This window comes from Amblyomma maculatum, chromosome 1 (genome assembly GCF_055883805.1).
Source record: "Amblyomma maculatum isolate TAMU_Amacu chromosome 1, ASM5588380v1, whole genome shotgun sequence".
In the NCBI taxonomy this organism is placed as follows: Eukaryota; Metazoa; Arthropoda; class Arachnida; order Ixodida; family Ixodidae; genus Amblyomma; species Amblyomma maculatum.
The window spans coordinates 160095947-160112048 of NC_139344.1; the positions used below are offsets into that span (position 1 = coordinate 160095947).

The following is a 16102-nucleotide window of genomic DNA, read 5'->3' on the forward strand; positions in this document are numbered from 1 at the left end:
GGGAATTTGAACTACGATTATCGGGGAAAACCTGGAAAAGTCAGTGATTTTGAAAATAGTGGTTTGTTAGACACCCTGCACAGTAAACTAAAAAATTACACATGAAATACAGTAATGACCAAAGGAAAAAAATTTGTGAACAGCATACCAAGCTAATTCAGCCACTCAGATAACAGAGAATTACTCACGGCTCTTAGCACATACAATATTATTGGTAAGTTTATTACAATCTCGCTTCACCCCCGCCGGGGTGGCGCAGTGGTTAGTGCACTCGATTACTGTTCCCAAGGACGTGGGATCGAATCCCAGCCTCGGCGGTCGCTTTTCGATGGAGGCGTAAAGCAAGGCACCCATGTGCTGTGCGATGTCAGTACACGTTAAAGAACCCCAGGGGGTCGAAATTTCCGAAGTCCTCCACTATGGCGTCTCTCATAGTGGTGGGACGTTAAACCCCACAAAATTCAAACCACAATCTCGCTTCGGACCTTGTGGCTAGTGTATGTGGGAGACGCATACAGAAGGTAGGCGGACAGTTCCTCTTTTGATAGTCACTACATCCAAATCTAGCAACCAGTTAGCCCAAATAATAGCCTTAGAACAGTCTCTCGCTCTTTCGATAAAAAAAATACTCACTCCATGCAGTCTTTTGAAAATCTTTTCTTCTTTGTGCTTGGTATTTTTGTTGCGCATTATTTGGGATTTGGACTCTTTTGTATACTGTTGCATGTTAATCAGGACTGTAGATAATTGATGATGGGCTAAATAGCGTTTCTTCTTTCGCCTTAACTGTACATTTTTAAGGAGTCTGTGCAGACTAACTGCCAGGCCTGGGTCGGGCCGAGACTCGGTAGCGCAGGCCCGGTTCGGGCCTGCTACTCGTCAGCATGGGCCTGGGCTTGGCCCGGGCTTGGAGCCATGGGCCCAAGCTGGGCTCGGGCTTCAAACCATGGGCCCGGGTCGGAAAATCAGGCCCGTGCAGGGCTCTAGGCTGAAACCTTGTATCTTCGACAAGCGGTGCAGTCACATAGCTTCTGATCGTGCTCTAGCAGTAGGGATAAAGTTGTTTGCTTGGCCCACACAATCCCCTGTCCCTCCCTGCTAAGCAGGGGCAAAAGAAAACAAGGAACATTAACTAAGTGAGCCAGGTTAGACTGCTCGGGGCAATTCCTGTATTTTAGCTGGCAGTTCATGCTCTAGCAATGATGTTCCCTGCGGTTACTGGGTGCCTGCATTAATACCGCACCAGAGGTTCCAGAGTTAATCTCTTTTCTCGAGTGCAGGTATGTCTTGCAATGTTGTCACTTGAAACTATCAAAGCTTGTTGTCATGGCCTTATTATTGTGATTTAATAAAGCAGAAAAAAAAAAAACGGGATGAAGATATGATGCCAGATTATCTTGAACACTGAAGCTGTGGCTGGTGCAAATAGAAGGGACAAGAGGACGGTGCTAAGGTGACATAGAGGTGGGCGATGGCAAGGAAAGACAGGGAAGAAGTTTGCACGGTGTCTATAAAAATTGCCTTTCATTCTAATTTCTTGCCGTGCAGTTTCAGGATATGTTTGGAAAGTGGAGCATAAATTTGTTACATGGCTTCTTTTTTAGCAGAATATTTTTAGCATGTTTTTTTCACAAGGTCGACATATAGCTTTATCAGAATTTACATGTTCTATCTGTTTTGCATGGTACAAGCGGTGCTGATTTCCTGGGAACTGTTTCATGCAGGTTTACGAAGAGCTGCAGCTTATTGGTGCAGACTCTGCAGAAGCACGTGCCCGCCGTATTTTGGCTGGTTTGGGCTTCACCCGTGAAATGCAGGATAGAGCAACTAAGCAGTTTTCTGGTGGCTGGAGGATGAGAGTGTCCCTTGCAAGGTGAGAGGATTTGTTCATTTCCACTGTTGGGTTTTAATGCAATAGTGTTAAAGGCCCCGAACTGCAGAGAATCTTGCATCGGTGTAGTTAGTTTAAAGTTACGAGCATGGCCCTGGCACATGGTAGTTGGCAGGTGACAGGCAGAAGTTGCCAACTGTGATAGTAGCTCCTTGCTCCTCTAAGATGGAAGGGTTGGATGGGAACTGTATCTTCTAGGGTGCTTGGGTCCTAAGTCAGACCTCCTACCCTAGGCCACATCAGCATATTCATATAGTAGCTTGGTTAAAGTGGAACTTTTATCTATGTAAGGTGGCCTTTCACATGAATGTGGTAGCTTATGAGTGTATGCTAGTGATTATGTGTGAGATAATGGAGGTACAGATTAAGGGATTAGTGACGTGAGTAGCAAAGTGGATGTACGTGAGCGAGGATCCACAAGTGAATCTGCAGGCAGGAGCCATTAATGCTGCAGCGTCACACTCTTAAAGGCAGAGCTCTCATGTCCGCTATACATTTTTTCAGGCTTTTTACTTCCATCCCTCTCCAAGCACTTCGAGGGTAGCTATTAGTGTAGCCATGTCTTTCATTCTCTCTCTCACACCATCTGTTATCTACTCCTGAAGTAGGGACACCATGCACAATACCATACGCCACAGAGAATGTGCATAGCATTGATATCTGGACACTTCTGCGCTGTGATATTATGTTTTGATGATATGCTAGCTGAAAATTTGACCCTTCAAATCCTGAAGGCAAGCTAAGGTGGTTTTTGACATTTGGCGAAAGTCAGCGATTCCAATACAGTAAAATATCATCAATTCGACTCCCGTTAATTCGGAACGATAAATTGAACAGCTGGCTTCGTCCCGGCCAGTGCTCATAGAGCTGCAGTCGAACCCGGATATATTGAACTTGAAGGGGATCGCGAAATCGATATATCGATAATTCGATATGCAGAAATCGGCTTGAGATGCCACTTGGGATCGTGAAAAATAATATGGTATTTGTCGCGTAATTAACCCAGTCGCATAATGAACCCACCCCCCACTTTTGCCCCCGAGAGTTTGAAAAAATAAAAAGCATTTCGACCGGCGCATTCACAGCTCATTTATTGGCAGTGCGCCAAGATGTTATGCAGCGATAACGCCAAGGCATGCTCATCTTTTGACTATAATTTTGATAGATCCAACGGTGACAGGGAGCGAACTTGGCAGAGTGCCCATGATGGCTTGATTGCACAAGCCTGGTTTGATTTATCACGCTGCGCTTGGGGCGGGCATAGTCCACTGCCACAAAATCATTGAAAGCGTGATAGCTGCAAATGCCGTTTAAAGAAAACAATGGTAAAAGTCAGTGTCATGATCGCAGCTGACTGCATGCTTTCGTTGATTCATAGATATAAGAATGGACGACTCTCGTCAAAAAAAAAGCCTGCCGCTTTTTAACGTCCGCAGCCGCCTTGTAAGGGTTGCGTTTCACTATATACGGAAACCCATTTTTCGGTCAAGTAGCATAAGCACATTTTCACATCTCATATGCAGCTGTGTGTAAGTTCTTCTTGAATGCTTTTTTTGCAGGGCCCTCTTCCTTGAACCTACTTTGCTTTTGTTGGATGAACCTACCAATCACTTGGACCTCAACGCTGTCATTTGGCTTGATAAGTAAGTATTTGGCTAAAGAGTTGCTCATCGTTTCTGGTGCTATCTATAAAAGTGAAGGTAGATTACAAGTGACGGCAGAACAGAATGAAGGACTGCATGCTGCAGAATGCTTCTGTATTGATACATTTGATCCCAAGTATATAAACTATATATTAACTTGAAACAATTGCTAAGTAGTTGGATATGTCAGTAATTTTATCTAAGCTCATCTGTGGCCTAAAGGAAAGTACATGCTTGTGGTGCACTTCTTGTAGTGATGTGCCACCTGGCGTCATGCAGTCAGGGGAGCACTTGCTAGGCATCGCTATGTGTTGCCTGCTTCTTATTGAGGTTGCAGTGGATGGTGCTTTGGAACTACTGTGTACTGTGTATCATGAGCCTACTCCTTTTGCCAGTTCGCCACAAGTAGAGAAACAACTCTTTATTATGATTAAGGTATAGTCAGTTTCCACGACACCTTCAGTAGTGAATTGAATGCAAGTGGTTACTAGGACAGAGAATCAGAAAGGGAAGAGCGAGCTATAAACAGTGCAGAGGCCTCTGAAATGGCCAAGATTGCGCCTTTCTTTAAATAAATTTGTGTGCAGAGGCAACGTCCCTACTTGAGCGTTCATTTTTGCTCTCCAACACAGAACGAAAGGCGAGATGTCATGTTTACACCAAGCTGTTAAATAAAAAATTGTGCGTTTTTGCACCTTTGTGTTGTCCATATTAGTGTGCATTTTGTTTCGTGTGCGTGTATTTTAAAATGAATATCTGATGTAACGAACAAATTTTCACACCCCATACGTTATAACGAGGTTTGACTGTACTCTGACTGGGTGGCTGAGTGCTCTGACCACTGAGCCACTGTAGTGAATTCTGAAGTGACACATACTGATCTTTGGCATCATAACCATTACTTGGTGGTTGAAACTGGAAGAGGCAAGAGAATAAATTCAATTATTTATTATTTAGCGGTTGTAGGCGAGTGCCAAGTGGTGATCTATGCATACTAACATCTCGCATCATTACAAAGAAAAAACATGCAACCTTGCAACCAAAGAGTTGATGCCCGTCTGAAATTGCAGAAGACCCTGACATAAAAGACATATTTAAGTGTGCTGGCCTTATATTCTGTTTTACTGCTGAACTTGGTTATTGGAAGCACGGATGTGAAAGACAGTGGAAATACAGAAATTTCTAATGCGCTTGGTTAGGCACTGTTACTTCTCCTTGCCCTGCTAAGTTGGCTTAGTGGTTAGGACACTCGACTGCTGAACTTGAGGATGCGGATTCGATCTCGGCCGCGGCTGCCATGTTTTGGTGGAGACGAAACGGAAGGTACCGATGTGCTGTGCAATGTCAGTCCACATTAAAAAAACCCAGGTGGTCTAAATTACTAGAGCCTTTCATGACAATATTCCTCATAGGTAGTGTTGCTTTGGGATGCTGCAGCTGGGATTGAACCTGCAATCTCTGGGATCAGCAATTGTGCACCGTAACTGCTGATTTAAATTGGTTCACTTATCTCAGAACACCATTTATTGAAATATTTTGTAGCTTTTGTGACTTACAGCAACCAAGGTTAGCCATAATTTTCCATGCCAAATAAGTGCAAAGAGTTATAGTGAAAGCATGAGCTTTTCATAGTGGACCATATGTTAGCATACAAAATAAACACTACTAGTGCAGCATGCTTAAGGCCGGAATACATGGAGCGTTTCTGCAGCGTCAAACCGGCGTTTTACGCCCGACGGCGCGCACTCGACGCCCCGCGTCAGAAAAAACGCGCGCCGCCACCGATCTGGCCCTGCCAGATATTTGACGTGCGGGCGGCGCGGCGTCCTCTCGAACCGGAAACTGCCGTCGACGCGAGCCAATAGGAGCGCGGAAAGCTGGCATTTCCGGTTTTGAGCGGCCGCTGTCAACATGGCCGCCATGGCTGACGAGGTATGGGGCAGTTTGGCCGCAGAAATGTGATTATCGTAAAAATAAACGCTTAATCGAGCACGGAATGTTGCTTTTTTGTGAGTATACGGCCTACTCTCGGATCGCTGTGTGTTTGTTTGCTCCCTGGAGTGAAATTTGTAAAAATAAAAAAGAAAACCGTGCCGCTGGTATGCGAGCGGGCATTCCGAAGTATCGTCGTTCATTCGAGCGAGCCAAATCCTTGCGCACCTATGTACGCTTTCTACATTTAGCACAGTAGCATTAGAATGAGCACTTTCGGGATTTTACCACAAGCGACAGCGTCGCTTCTCTCACGTACCTCGCTCTGCGGTTATTTCCGCTCGCTGCTGCATTTGCTTTCGCATCGAGGGATCCGCGGCGGCGCTCGCGCTGCTTCGTCGTTCCATGTATCTCGAGCTGGGCGTCGCGTCGGCGCGGCAGTTTTCGACGCGCGAAAATCGTGGAAAAAAACGCCGCATGTATTCCGGCCTTTACAGTCTTCTATTTAAAGACAGTTTTTTTGCCACTGACAACACTGACATACCTGCCAACCCATCCGATTTGTACTGGAGACTTCAGAGTTTTGACCAAACTTTCCGATTGTATGGTTTGGTTTGCGGGGTTTAACGTCCCAAAGCAACTCAGGCTATGAGAGACGCCGTAGTGGAGGACTCCGGAAATTTCGACCACCTGGGGTTCTTTAACGTGCACTAACATCGCACAGCACACGGGCGCCATGCTTCTCGCCTCCATCGAAAAGCTGCCGCCGAGGCCGGGATTCGATCCCGCATCCTTGGGAACAGTAGTCGAGCGCCGTAACCACTGCGCCACCCCGGCGGGGCCCGATTGTATGATCACTGCCCTAAATCTCCCAGTAAGTGGCCTCTGCCTGGTTGCGAAACTGACACCGAGGAATCTGCAGTTGCATCGTATTTGCCAGCATCACTATCAGAGGCCGCACTAGCACCATCAGCTAAGTAGCCCTGGCCGCTTAAAAACAAATGCTGCGCCGGTTTTGACTGGTGGCGGAATTGTGGTCATTTCTTGTAGGCGGCGGCAAATTCGTCAGTGGTGGCGCGCTGGCAGTGCATCTGCAGTAGACTGCTGGCTAAAGACTCGGATGGCGGCTTTGGGCAAACGTCATGTCATCTGACCTTCCTCTATTGTGCTCGGCCGCATGCCTCATATTCCCGAGCTGCACTGTGCCTGACAACGGCATGATAGCTCATCTTTCGAATAGAATTCTGTGTAAAGGGGCTAGTAATAGTTTTGCATTAAAAGAACTGAAACGGCATGTCGATGACGCTGAGAGAAAATGGCGGCAGCGCTGCGCCGATCAGTTTGCATTGGCTGCTGAGGCATAGCGAGAATACTTGGTAGCAGCACGCAGGCATCTCGGCGCACGCCTCTAGGACTCCCATTCCGCGATTGCTGTTGCTGCTTGTGCGTAGGTTTAGAATGTTTAGATTAAGACTCATTAGACACTGCCTGAAAATGCCCTCCTGGAGTGTTGAAACATTGATAGCGGCCAACCCCCTCCCCCTTTTGGCAAAAATTTAAAAAATCTTCCGACTCCAGGTTGGCAGGTATGCACTGACAAAGTCAAAGTAAAGGCAGGTTGCTGATAAGGAAAATATTTAACCTTACCTAAGAAAACATTCTCATAAAGAGACAAAAACTTCTCTTGATAATGTGCCCTTATAGTAGGCTTCAATGGTACTCCTAGACTTACTGCACTCGAGCCACCCAGAAAATGTGTTCTTACTTGGCTCGCATGCTAACATTGATCCCTCAAGATATCAGTCTCTTGAAGCACTTGCCAATTGGCTGAGGCATTGGAAGTAGGTGTGGAACTGAGGAGGATTGAGAAGCGTTATAGGACCACTTGGGAAGATAGAGGTGTATCTGTTGCTGTCGAAAGCTCTTAATTTGATTTGACAGGTCTTTGGCATCAGCAGACTAGGAGGCATGCCAGCTATGGGAACATTCACTTGTGTCATAAAAGCAACTTGGTTGTTGCTGTACTTGCATAGCAGTGCAGCAACAAGCAGCAGTAAAAAAGTTTGATGCTTTAGCTAATTGCCAAAAATCTGGTTCCAGGGGTTATGTTTTATCAGGATTGTGATGACTTTATTAGTGTATAGAATTGTTTTGGAATGTCTATTTTTGTAAGAAAAAAAAAAAGTTGCTTACATAACTGGGGCCAGACTGAGGCTTTCTATCCATGGGTGCCAACACTGTGAATGCAACACTGAGCTTTTTGTTCAGCCGAGAGCCACAGTAATTTTCACTTCTTTAGCCAGAGTGTTCATAAATGATGAGAATAAACATATAAATATAGGCCAGTTTCGCCGTGGCCCCCCATTTTTCTTTTTCCCTCTTTTTTTTTCTTCCATGTTTGTGCAAGTTGCTCAGTTGTGTGCTGGTAATGAAATATGAGTTGAGATCAGCAGTGGTAAAAACAAAAAAGTCTATTTAAATTCCGAAAATTGCTCATGGAATACCCAGAAACAACTGCACTTAAGCAGCAGTTCACAGTGTGTGAGGGGATTTCAGTCAAGCATGAAACGCTCTTTAGCTCCCATCCTAACGTCATCCTAAAATTGGGACAAAGTTGGCAAAACCAATGTCAAATTGGGCAGCAGTTCATGTTCTCACACAGTACAAAATCTGCTTGGCTTTGTCATCTATATCTTTTGCAGGTGTGTGATGCCCATAAGCCACCTTTGCTGTGTGATTGACTGGATACATTTTACAGCAGGCATTGCTTGTGTTTTGTAAACATAGTGAAAAGCATGAGAACACCCGATAAGGCTCTTTTAGCTAAACACTGTGTAGCCATCATTTTCTGTGCAACATCTTCTATCCTCTGTGTACAAGTGTAACTGCTTGAATCATTTTCTTTTTTTTTTTAAATCTTGTATTGATTTCATACTTGTCTGCAGCTATCTTCAAGTCTGGAAGAAAACCCTTCTTGTGGTTTCCCACGATCAGAGCTTCTTAGACAATGTTTGCACTGACGTCATCCATTTAGACAACCAGAAACTCTTCTACTACAGAGGAAATTTCAGTGAGTTGTGAACCAAGCTCGTGATGTGCTTTTGCTATGCTTTTAGGTGCTTTTATAAATTGCATTCATCACTAAACATCTAGTATCTGAGCTTTTAATAATTATATTTGGCATAGCTGTTGTTGCTTACACTGTATTTAATAGGCTTGTGCAAATAGTGAATTTTCAGCTTAAAGGAGATATTTCAGTGTCAAAATGAACAGCTTTAACAGCAAATGTAGTAATAAGAAAAGTGACAGTCCAGTAGAGCTCAAACCGGTAAAAATTGGGTACAAGCATCCCCTGGCCTGGCACCCAGCTCTCAAAGGGGTGTGCACTTGGAAGAGGCTCTGCAAACCCCGCTGCGCTCCTTCTGGGGCAAAATAGTTTGGTACACTTCAGCCTGCAAAGATGGTTCGAGTTAGTATGTTTCAAGAAAAAAAGGGCCCCATAATGGGCTTTTGCCGCGCGAGGCATACTTATTGTTGTCCGATGGCGGAACGGATCACTGACCCATCGGCGCAACTATTTGGGACCTATGACCCCTTTCCCAAGCATTTCACCCTGAAGAGCCGAGAACCAGGCCGGGGGAAAGCTTGTACCCATTGAAAACCAGTGGGTACCCTGCGGCACCAGGGATCGAACCCGGTACCTCCCTATTGCAAGGCCGATGCTCTACCTCAAGGCCACCGCTTCGGTAAAATGACCCCGCCAAACGGGTAGGGCCTCGCAAAAATTCGCCGATTTGCTCATTATACCTCCCCACGGTAATCTTTAGTAAAAGGTGAAAGATTAATTCGTATACTGAGGAGGGATCAGAGCTTTCGATTTGCTGTTAAGGGGAGGCACTGGTCTTAAAACAAATTTTTTTATTATTAGAAATATTGCAATGGAAATTCGGTGTGTATATGTATTTCTTCCTGATGTTTTCAAAAATATTTGTTTCACTATATCTCAATTAGTTCTCATGCTATGGAAATATAACTGATGCCTAATTAGGTAATTTCTTACGGGTCATTAAGACACTTTCCCTCAATATTATTTGGTTTTGATTAAAATGTAGCTGTAGCCAAAGACCTGCCATGTGGAGCTATGCTATTTATATTGTCACTGAGGTGCGTTATCATATACAAATGTCCAATTATGACGATGCCCCATAACTTTTAAATGTAATTGGCTGACATTAATCTCCCCCCAAATTTGATATGTTCAATCTAGCAACATAAAAATAGCATAGCTTCATAGTTCACTTCTTGCTGAGTGAATCATTGTAAGACGTATTAAAATTGTGCCTCAAGAACATAATGAAAAGTTCCATAAGGCTTGTCATGCTGGCAAAAAATATGAAGTTGAAAAAATTGCATTTGAAGTTTTGACTCTGACTGCAGAAAATTTTGGGCAGAATCTTCAACTGCAGATTTTATTTCAGTGTTCCCTATCTGTCCCCCTGCAAAACAAAAAAAGTGTCTTATTTCATCCAAGGAAACATTTCGAAAAAATTTTTAAGATGTATATATAGATGCAAAAAAAAATAAAAAAAAATAATAATCTTGAAGTTATGGGTTGATTTCTTTTTTTTTTTTTTAGCTGACGAGAGCGCGGGGCTAGGATGTCCAGCTCCAAGGACAGTATTTCGAGCCCTGAAAACGGTTTCTTGAGGGAACTAGCAGTCCGGTGCCCAGGAGGCCTGAGCCCCCCGTGGCAAACAGTTGGGGTGGCTCTGAAAAGATCCGTTGTGACACTCGTGCGGTTGACCGCTCGCGTCTTCGCGATCTCGCCGCAGGTTTCGCGCTTCGTGTGCGTGATAAAGTTGTTAACACTTTCGTGTCCACAATCGCGAACTCTGTACTGGCATCGCATTCCGCGCTGAGGCCGAGGTGAAACTCGCGTTGGGTCGCCGACTTTCCAGACAGAACGGACTTTGCGTCGGCCGCTCAACACAGTGCGGTGGCTCCGCCGTAGAGTAGTATGTGGCAGCGGCATCAATACGAAGCGGATCGTGATCCGGGATGCAATTCGCACTGTAATTTGAACCTGCAGTGTCGTCTAACGCAAGTCCCGACAGCACGCTTGTGGCCGGTGCCTTCTGGCTTTTGTTCCACGCTCGTTTCTTACGGCTTTCAAAGGCTCGTTGCGTGCATGGTTACGATCTACCGTTTTCCGGCATCGCAAGGGGGGAAAAAAGAAACTGCAGGAAGTGGTGCGTCGGGAAACACGAGCGCAAACGCAGACGAGTGCGAAGCGACAGCTATGGCGGCGAATGCAAAACAGAAAAAAAAAATGACGCGCTGGTCACGCCAGCCAGTGGGAGGTGTGGAACGGCGCGCTTGAAAAGCACGTCATGTGACAACCAATCGGAGACCATAAATGGCATCCGGAAAACCACTGTTCGCAGCCATTCCGCTTGAGTGACACCACTTTGAGATAGCGCAAATTGCGCACAAAGAAAACAGCTTCAAACCAAGCCCAAGATGGCGGTGATCGGCCGGCTGGAACGCCCGCGGCACGCGCGGGTATTTCGAACAAATTTTTTCTTTTCGGGCGGCATTTCGTGGCTGCCGTGATGTTTTGAAAACCGATTTTATCACATTTCGTAACAAGGGTCGAAGGCTGAGTTTGTGGACGTGGCCACCGTGTTTTGCACACTGTGCATGTTGACATACGGAGTGGTACGATCGTTTGGTAGTGTTGTAGCGTGCGCAAGACCATTGACTGCTTCTTCCATCACCCTAATTTTCTGAATTTGCAGACTTCAAAGTAAGAAAATATTAGAGGTTTTCGAGTAAAATTGCATGAGTTGCTTGCAGTAAAAGTTAGGAAGGAAGCTACAAGATGTATGTCTGCCCTTTACAACCTGCATATTATGAGCTTAAACTGGCTTTGACTTCAGAAACTCAGTTTTGTACTGGTACTCTAATAAGGCACTTCATTGGTGTGTAAGAAAATTGTGACCAGAAATGTAAAGTGTAGCAAAGCAAGAACAGACTCCAATGCAGACATTGTGAAGTGCTCATGTTTATTCTTCTTTTCAGGTGTCTAAAACCAAATAACCAAGCAGAAACATGCTACAGTTTTGTACTCTAGCTCGCCTGTGATCATGTAAAGCTGCATGTGGCATAAAAGCATGAAACCATATTTAAAGCCTTGCTTTTCACGTTATACTGTCAGGGGCATATGACACTTTTTTGTTTACATACAAAGCAGATAATATTGTTGCAGCGTGATTACAGTGCTGGTCTTTGGTTTTCAGCGCCGTTGGGCTGCTGACACACGTAAAAGAAATCAAAGCTACTGCATGCCACAGTTGTAGCCTTCTTCCTCTGATGCACAAGTGCTCAACAGCCTGTGTTGTCATGTGTGCTCAAAGCGAGCCCCGAGCATGCATGAGAGTTTTCACTTGTATGTGAATTTGAAGCCACTTTTTATGACATGCCGTAGCAACATTTGGCACGACGCTGATCAACAGAGGTTGCTGTTTCGGCACTGTATTCAATCTTGACCGGCAAGTTTTACGGTCCGTTGTGCAAAGAGAGGCTGACATAATGCAAACTGAAACTGGGGGAAACTTGTGTGGTATGCTGCCAGGCCAACTGTAAGGAGGGTTTAGGGTAGAACTGCTAGCGATTGCTTGCATTGGTCCACTTAATTGTTAGCATCACCTGCTGCAGTGTATCAGTATGTCAAAATGCGACTCACTGCTCATGAGGTGCTTTTTTGAGTTGAAAAAGTGGTAGTATCGCTCAAAATAAAAGTGCAGGAATGGAATGTAGCAACATAACTTACCTGTGTCCAGTCTGTACACTGATTTCTCATCATGATTTCGTGCATCCAAACTGTTACAATTTAGGGGCATGCAGATATTGAAATTCTTGAATAGAAATGTGAGAAAAAAAAAATGCCTTTGAATATTGAATCTAATATCTGATCAGTGAAGAAAAATGAAAAATTTAAAAAGTAGCAACCATTGTTCATTTTATTTCAGAATCCACATGGTGTTAGAAAATAAAATTACACTAGAATTGTGCAGGTGTATATTTTGTATACCCTGCTGAAAAATCTAGCATAAATTTTGTACAGGATTCTGTATACTAAATTTTTGCATAGGAAAGATCTGCATAAAACCAGGTGGAGCTGTTATATCGCTGCTGAATACAACGAATTAATTTGGCCTTTAAGGGATCAGAAAAAATGTCTGAATAACCGAAAGCTTGCATTATCGAATAGGCCTGAAAAAATTGTCTAAAACTGTTTGCATCTCAGTGATTTTATGAGATGAAACCGAAATGAGAATGACGTTTTTTGCCTAGTGCTCAGTTGCTCAGTTTTTGCTTCGCTTTGCGCACACTGTCAGGGAAGGCCCTCTTCGCAAAAGGGAAGGTCACTTTTCACAAAACGGTTCTGTCGCGTTTAAGATGCTTCACTGTACAGTACACGTCGTTAAGCATTGCGGTGAAGCGCACTGTGTGATGAGACTGCAGTAAATTCCAAAAATTGTGGTGTATTCAGTAATTTTCAGAACAGTCTAACCTCGATATAACAAACCTCAATGTAACGAAATTCGCGATGTAAAGCATTTTTTTTATTTCCTAATCTCTGCCCTATGTAAAACCATGTGTTTTTTTTTTTTTTCGTGATTTAACGAAGTAATTTCATGCCATACTTTTGATTTAACGAAGTCCTCGCACGTCGCATGCATGTATCAGCAGCCACCTTAACTGACAGTGGCATGAGAACTTTAGCCTAGACACACCTCAGTAGGCTTTTTTTTTTTACGACAATTGTCCATACTTCCACCCTTCAGTCATCAAGGAAAGCATGCAGTCAACCACGATCATGACGCGGGCTTTAGCATCGTTCGCTTCAGAAGACGCTTACTGCTACACATGTTCCACTGATTTTATGGCAGCGGGCAGCACCCATTCCAATCCCTGCGTAAAGGCACTGAGCAATTCACCCCAACACTGGAGCTAACGCATGCAGTGAAGTTTTCACTGCCCGTAATCTTGGCACCTTGCCAAGAAATACACTGGACTGTGACGGCGCTAGGAAGGGACGTAATGACGAGCATTTTTAAAAAATTTATTGGCGGCAAAAGGGGGAGGCAAGTTCATTACGCGTATAAATACGTAATGTGTACGTGAGGCCTGAGCAATTGCCATGCAGGTAGCCACGCCAGCATGGGCGATGCGCTCGCTCTTTGCTCACATGAAAAAAAAAATGATGCGTTCGTATCCGTTTGCTATCACCCATTATCCTCCTGATTTACAAAACATCTGGTACCCTTGTTAGCGCTATTATTGCTAGAATTTCTTGCTTTTATCCTGAATTCATAATTTACAAGTTCCAATCTACTAGCAGTGTTCTACTAACCTATTACTTTATTTGGGCAGCTAGAACGTGGCAACCTCGGCGTAACAAAATTTGTGATTTAACGAAATTTTCGGCTGAAAGTATGACTTTGTTATATCGAGGTTCGACTGTGTTCGAAAAATTCAGAATACCAGTTTTTCGAATATGGATCAAATAAAAGACATATTCGATTCATGTTTGAAATTTCGAATTTCACGCATCCCTAGTAATTCAGAGTTAATTACCAAACACAATTTTTTCTTCGAGATTATCCTCCTGATGTACAAAACATCTGGTACCCTTCTTAGCGCTATTATTGCTAGAATTTCTTGCTTTTATCCTGAAATCATAATTTACACGTTCCAATCTACTAGCAGTGTTCCACTAACCTATTACTTTATTTGGGCAGCTAGAACGTGGCAACCTCGGCGTAACAAAATTTGTGATTTAACGAAATTTTCGGCTGAAAGTATGACTTCGTTATATCGAGGTTCGACTGTGTTCGAAAAATTCAGAATACCAGTTTTTTGAATATGGATCAAATAAAAGACATATTCGATTCATGTTTGAAATTTCGAATTTCACGCATCCCTGGTAATTCAGAGTTAATTACCAAACACAATTTTTTCTTCGAGATCTTGAATTAGACATCTTCATAAGCCTAAGTTCACTACAGGACAAAGGCCTCTCTCATATCTCTTCAATTAACCTGGTCCTGCCACCAGCAGCTATGCTATTCCAGCAAATTTCCTAATCTTCGACTAATACCATATTTTTTGATGTATAAGATGCAGTCCTCATATTTAGAGGCTTTTTGCACCTCCATTAACCCTTTCGCTGTCATGAACGTACTGGTACATTTTCGTGCTTTCCCTCCACAGTTTCACCAATGTACCGGTACGTTCTCTATCGTGTGTTCAAAACTGTGCTCCTGAGCGCCCAGCTGGTGCACTTTGCCATCTGTAATATCTTCTCGCGCGCTACTCTATTGCGCTAAGTGATCATGCGGCGCTCGCGTTTCGCAGTGCGTGTGTGTGGTTACGGGCTCAAGGGTTGTTCTGCCATTTGCCGCAGGTTTGCAGGTATTTATTTGATTCTATTGGCGTGTCTGCTACGACGTGTCACGTTCAGGGGCTCGCGCTGTTGCCTCTCCAGTAGGTTGACACATGACTCGATCGCTGCTTTTGTTCTCTCTTGCCGCGTCCTTGCTTGTGGCTAGCAGCAGCAAAGGAGGTTGTTTTAGCCTCTTTTCTCCTCCCTCCGCCATCTTGATTTCACAACGTGACATTTCTCTCCTTTGTGCGGGCCATCGGATGTGTGCCCTCCATGTGTGCGGTTACTTTCGGATGGCTGTCCACGCGGCGTTATTCCATTCTCTCAACGGTGGTCCTCTGAGCAGCGTCTCCTGGCGACAAAGAGCAGAAATATTGTAAAAATGAATAAGAGCATATTTAAAGCCTGCTGTACTCGTTGCCTCAGTGGCGCAATGGATTAACGTTACTTTCCTGAGCACCTAGCGAATAAAATATATGCTCGAATCCTGTGTTTCTAGCTTTTTTTCTGAATTTGTTTTTTAAATTGCAGCATTAAAATAAGCTACTAATATCTTTCCTGGGGGGTGTTCCCCTTTAGGTTGCATCATGTCATGTTTTTATTTCTTAATAGCCACAAAACCAACCGTGAACACAGCCACGAGACGACAGCATGACAATGCTAACACTATTTATTTATATTCAAAGTAATTATTTCCTGCCTTTAGTGAGTGTATATGTTACCTTTAAGTTGCGTTCAGACACATCTCTCGGTAACAATCGCCGCTTAACCCGCTGAGAGGTAACCAGTGACGAGAAAGAAGTTGCGGGACCCTACCGTTGAGGAGACTGAATTACGCGTCCATGTGGGACCTTCGACTGTGGACTGGAGCGACGGCTTTCATTATAAATATGAGCCAAGCTCGGAATCGGACTCTCAAGAAGTATCGAGAAGTTGTCATTTATCTAATTTATAATCAGGCTGATGATGATGATGATGTAACAATACCTGCAAAACACTGAAATGCGCATATTCTGATGACCATGTTATTTGTATAGCAATCATAATCAAAAATAAATCTCTATTCTCGTTCCCTGAAACCAAGCAGACACTGGGGATGTGTCACGGTCAGAAATGCCCGAAAGGGTTAAAGCTGCCTTTAAACAGATTTAGGCAGCTTTGAAGCTGTTCGCACCTCACCCGTGT

The 16102-nt window shown here is 44.1% G+C and overlaps 1 protein-coding gene and 1 pseudogene across 1 annotated transcript in view; one reads left to right on the forward strand and one right to left on the reverse strand.

Moving 5' to 3' along the window:
- LOC146204748 (ATP-binding cassette sub-family F member 1) overlaps positions 1-16102 on the forward strand; it is a 94253-nt gene that overhangs the window by 18981 nt on the left and 59170 nt on the right. The window contains exons 6-8 of the mRNA XM_084589456.1: positions 1725-1873; positions 3451-3534; positions 8412-8536. Coding sequence (XP_084445582.1) covers positions 1725-1873; positions 3451-3534; positions 8412-8536 — 358 coding nt within the window. The remainder of the gene's footprint in view (positions 1-1724; positions 1874-3450; positions 3535-8411; positions 8537-16102) is intronic.
- Positions 9221-9339, reverse strand: LOC146204749 (U5 spliceosomal RNA; annotated as a pseudogene).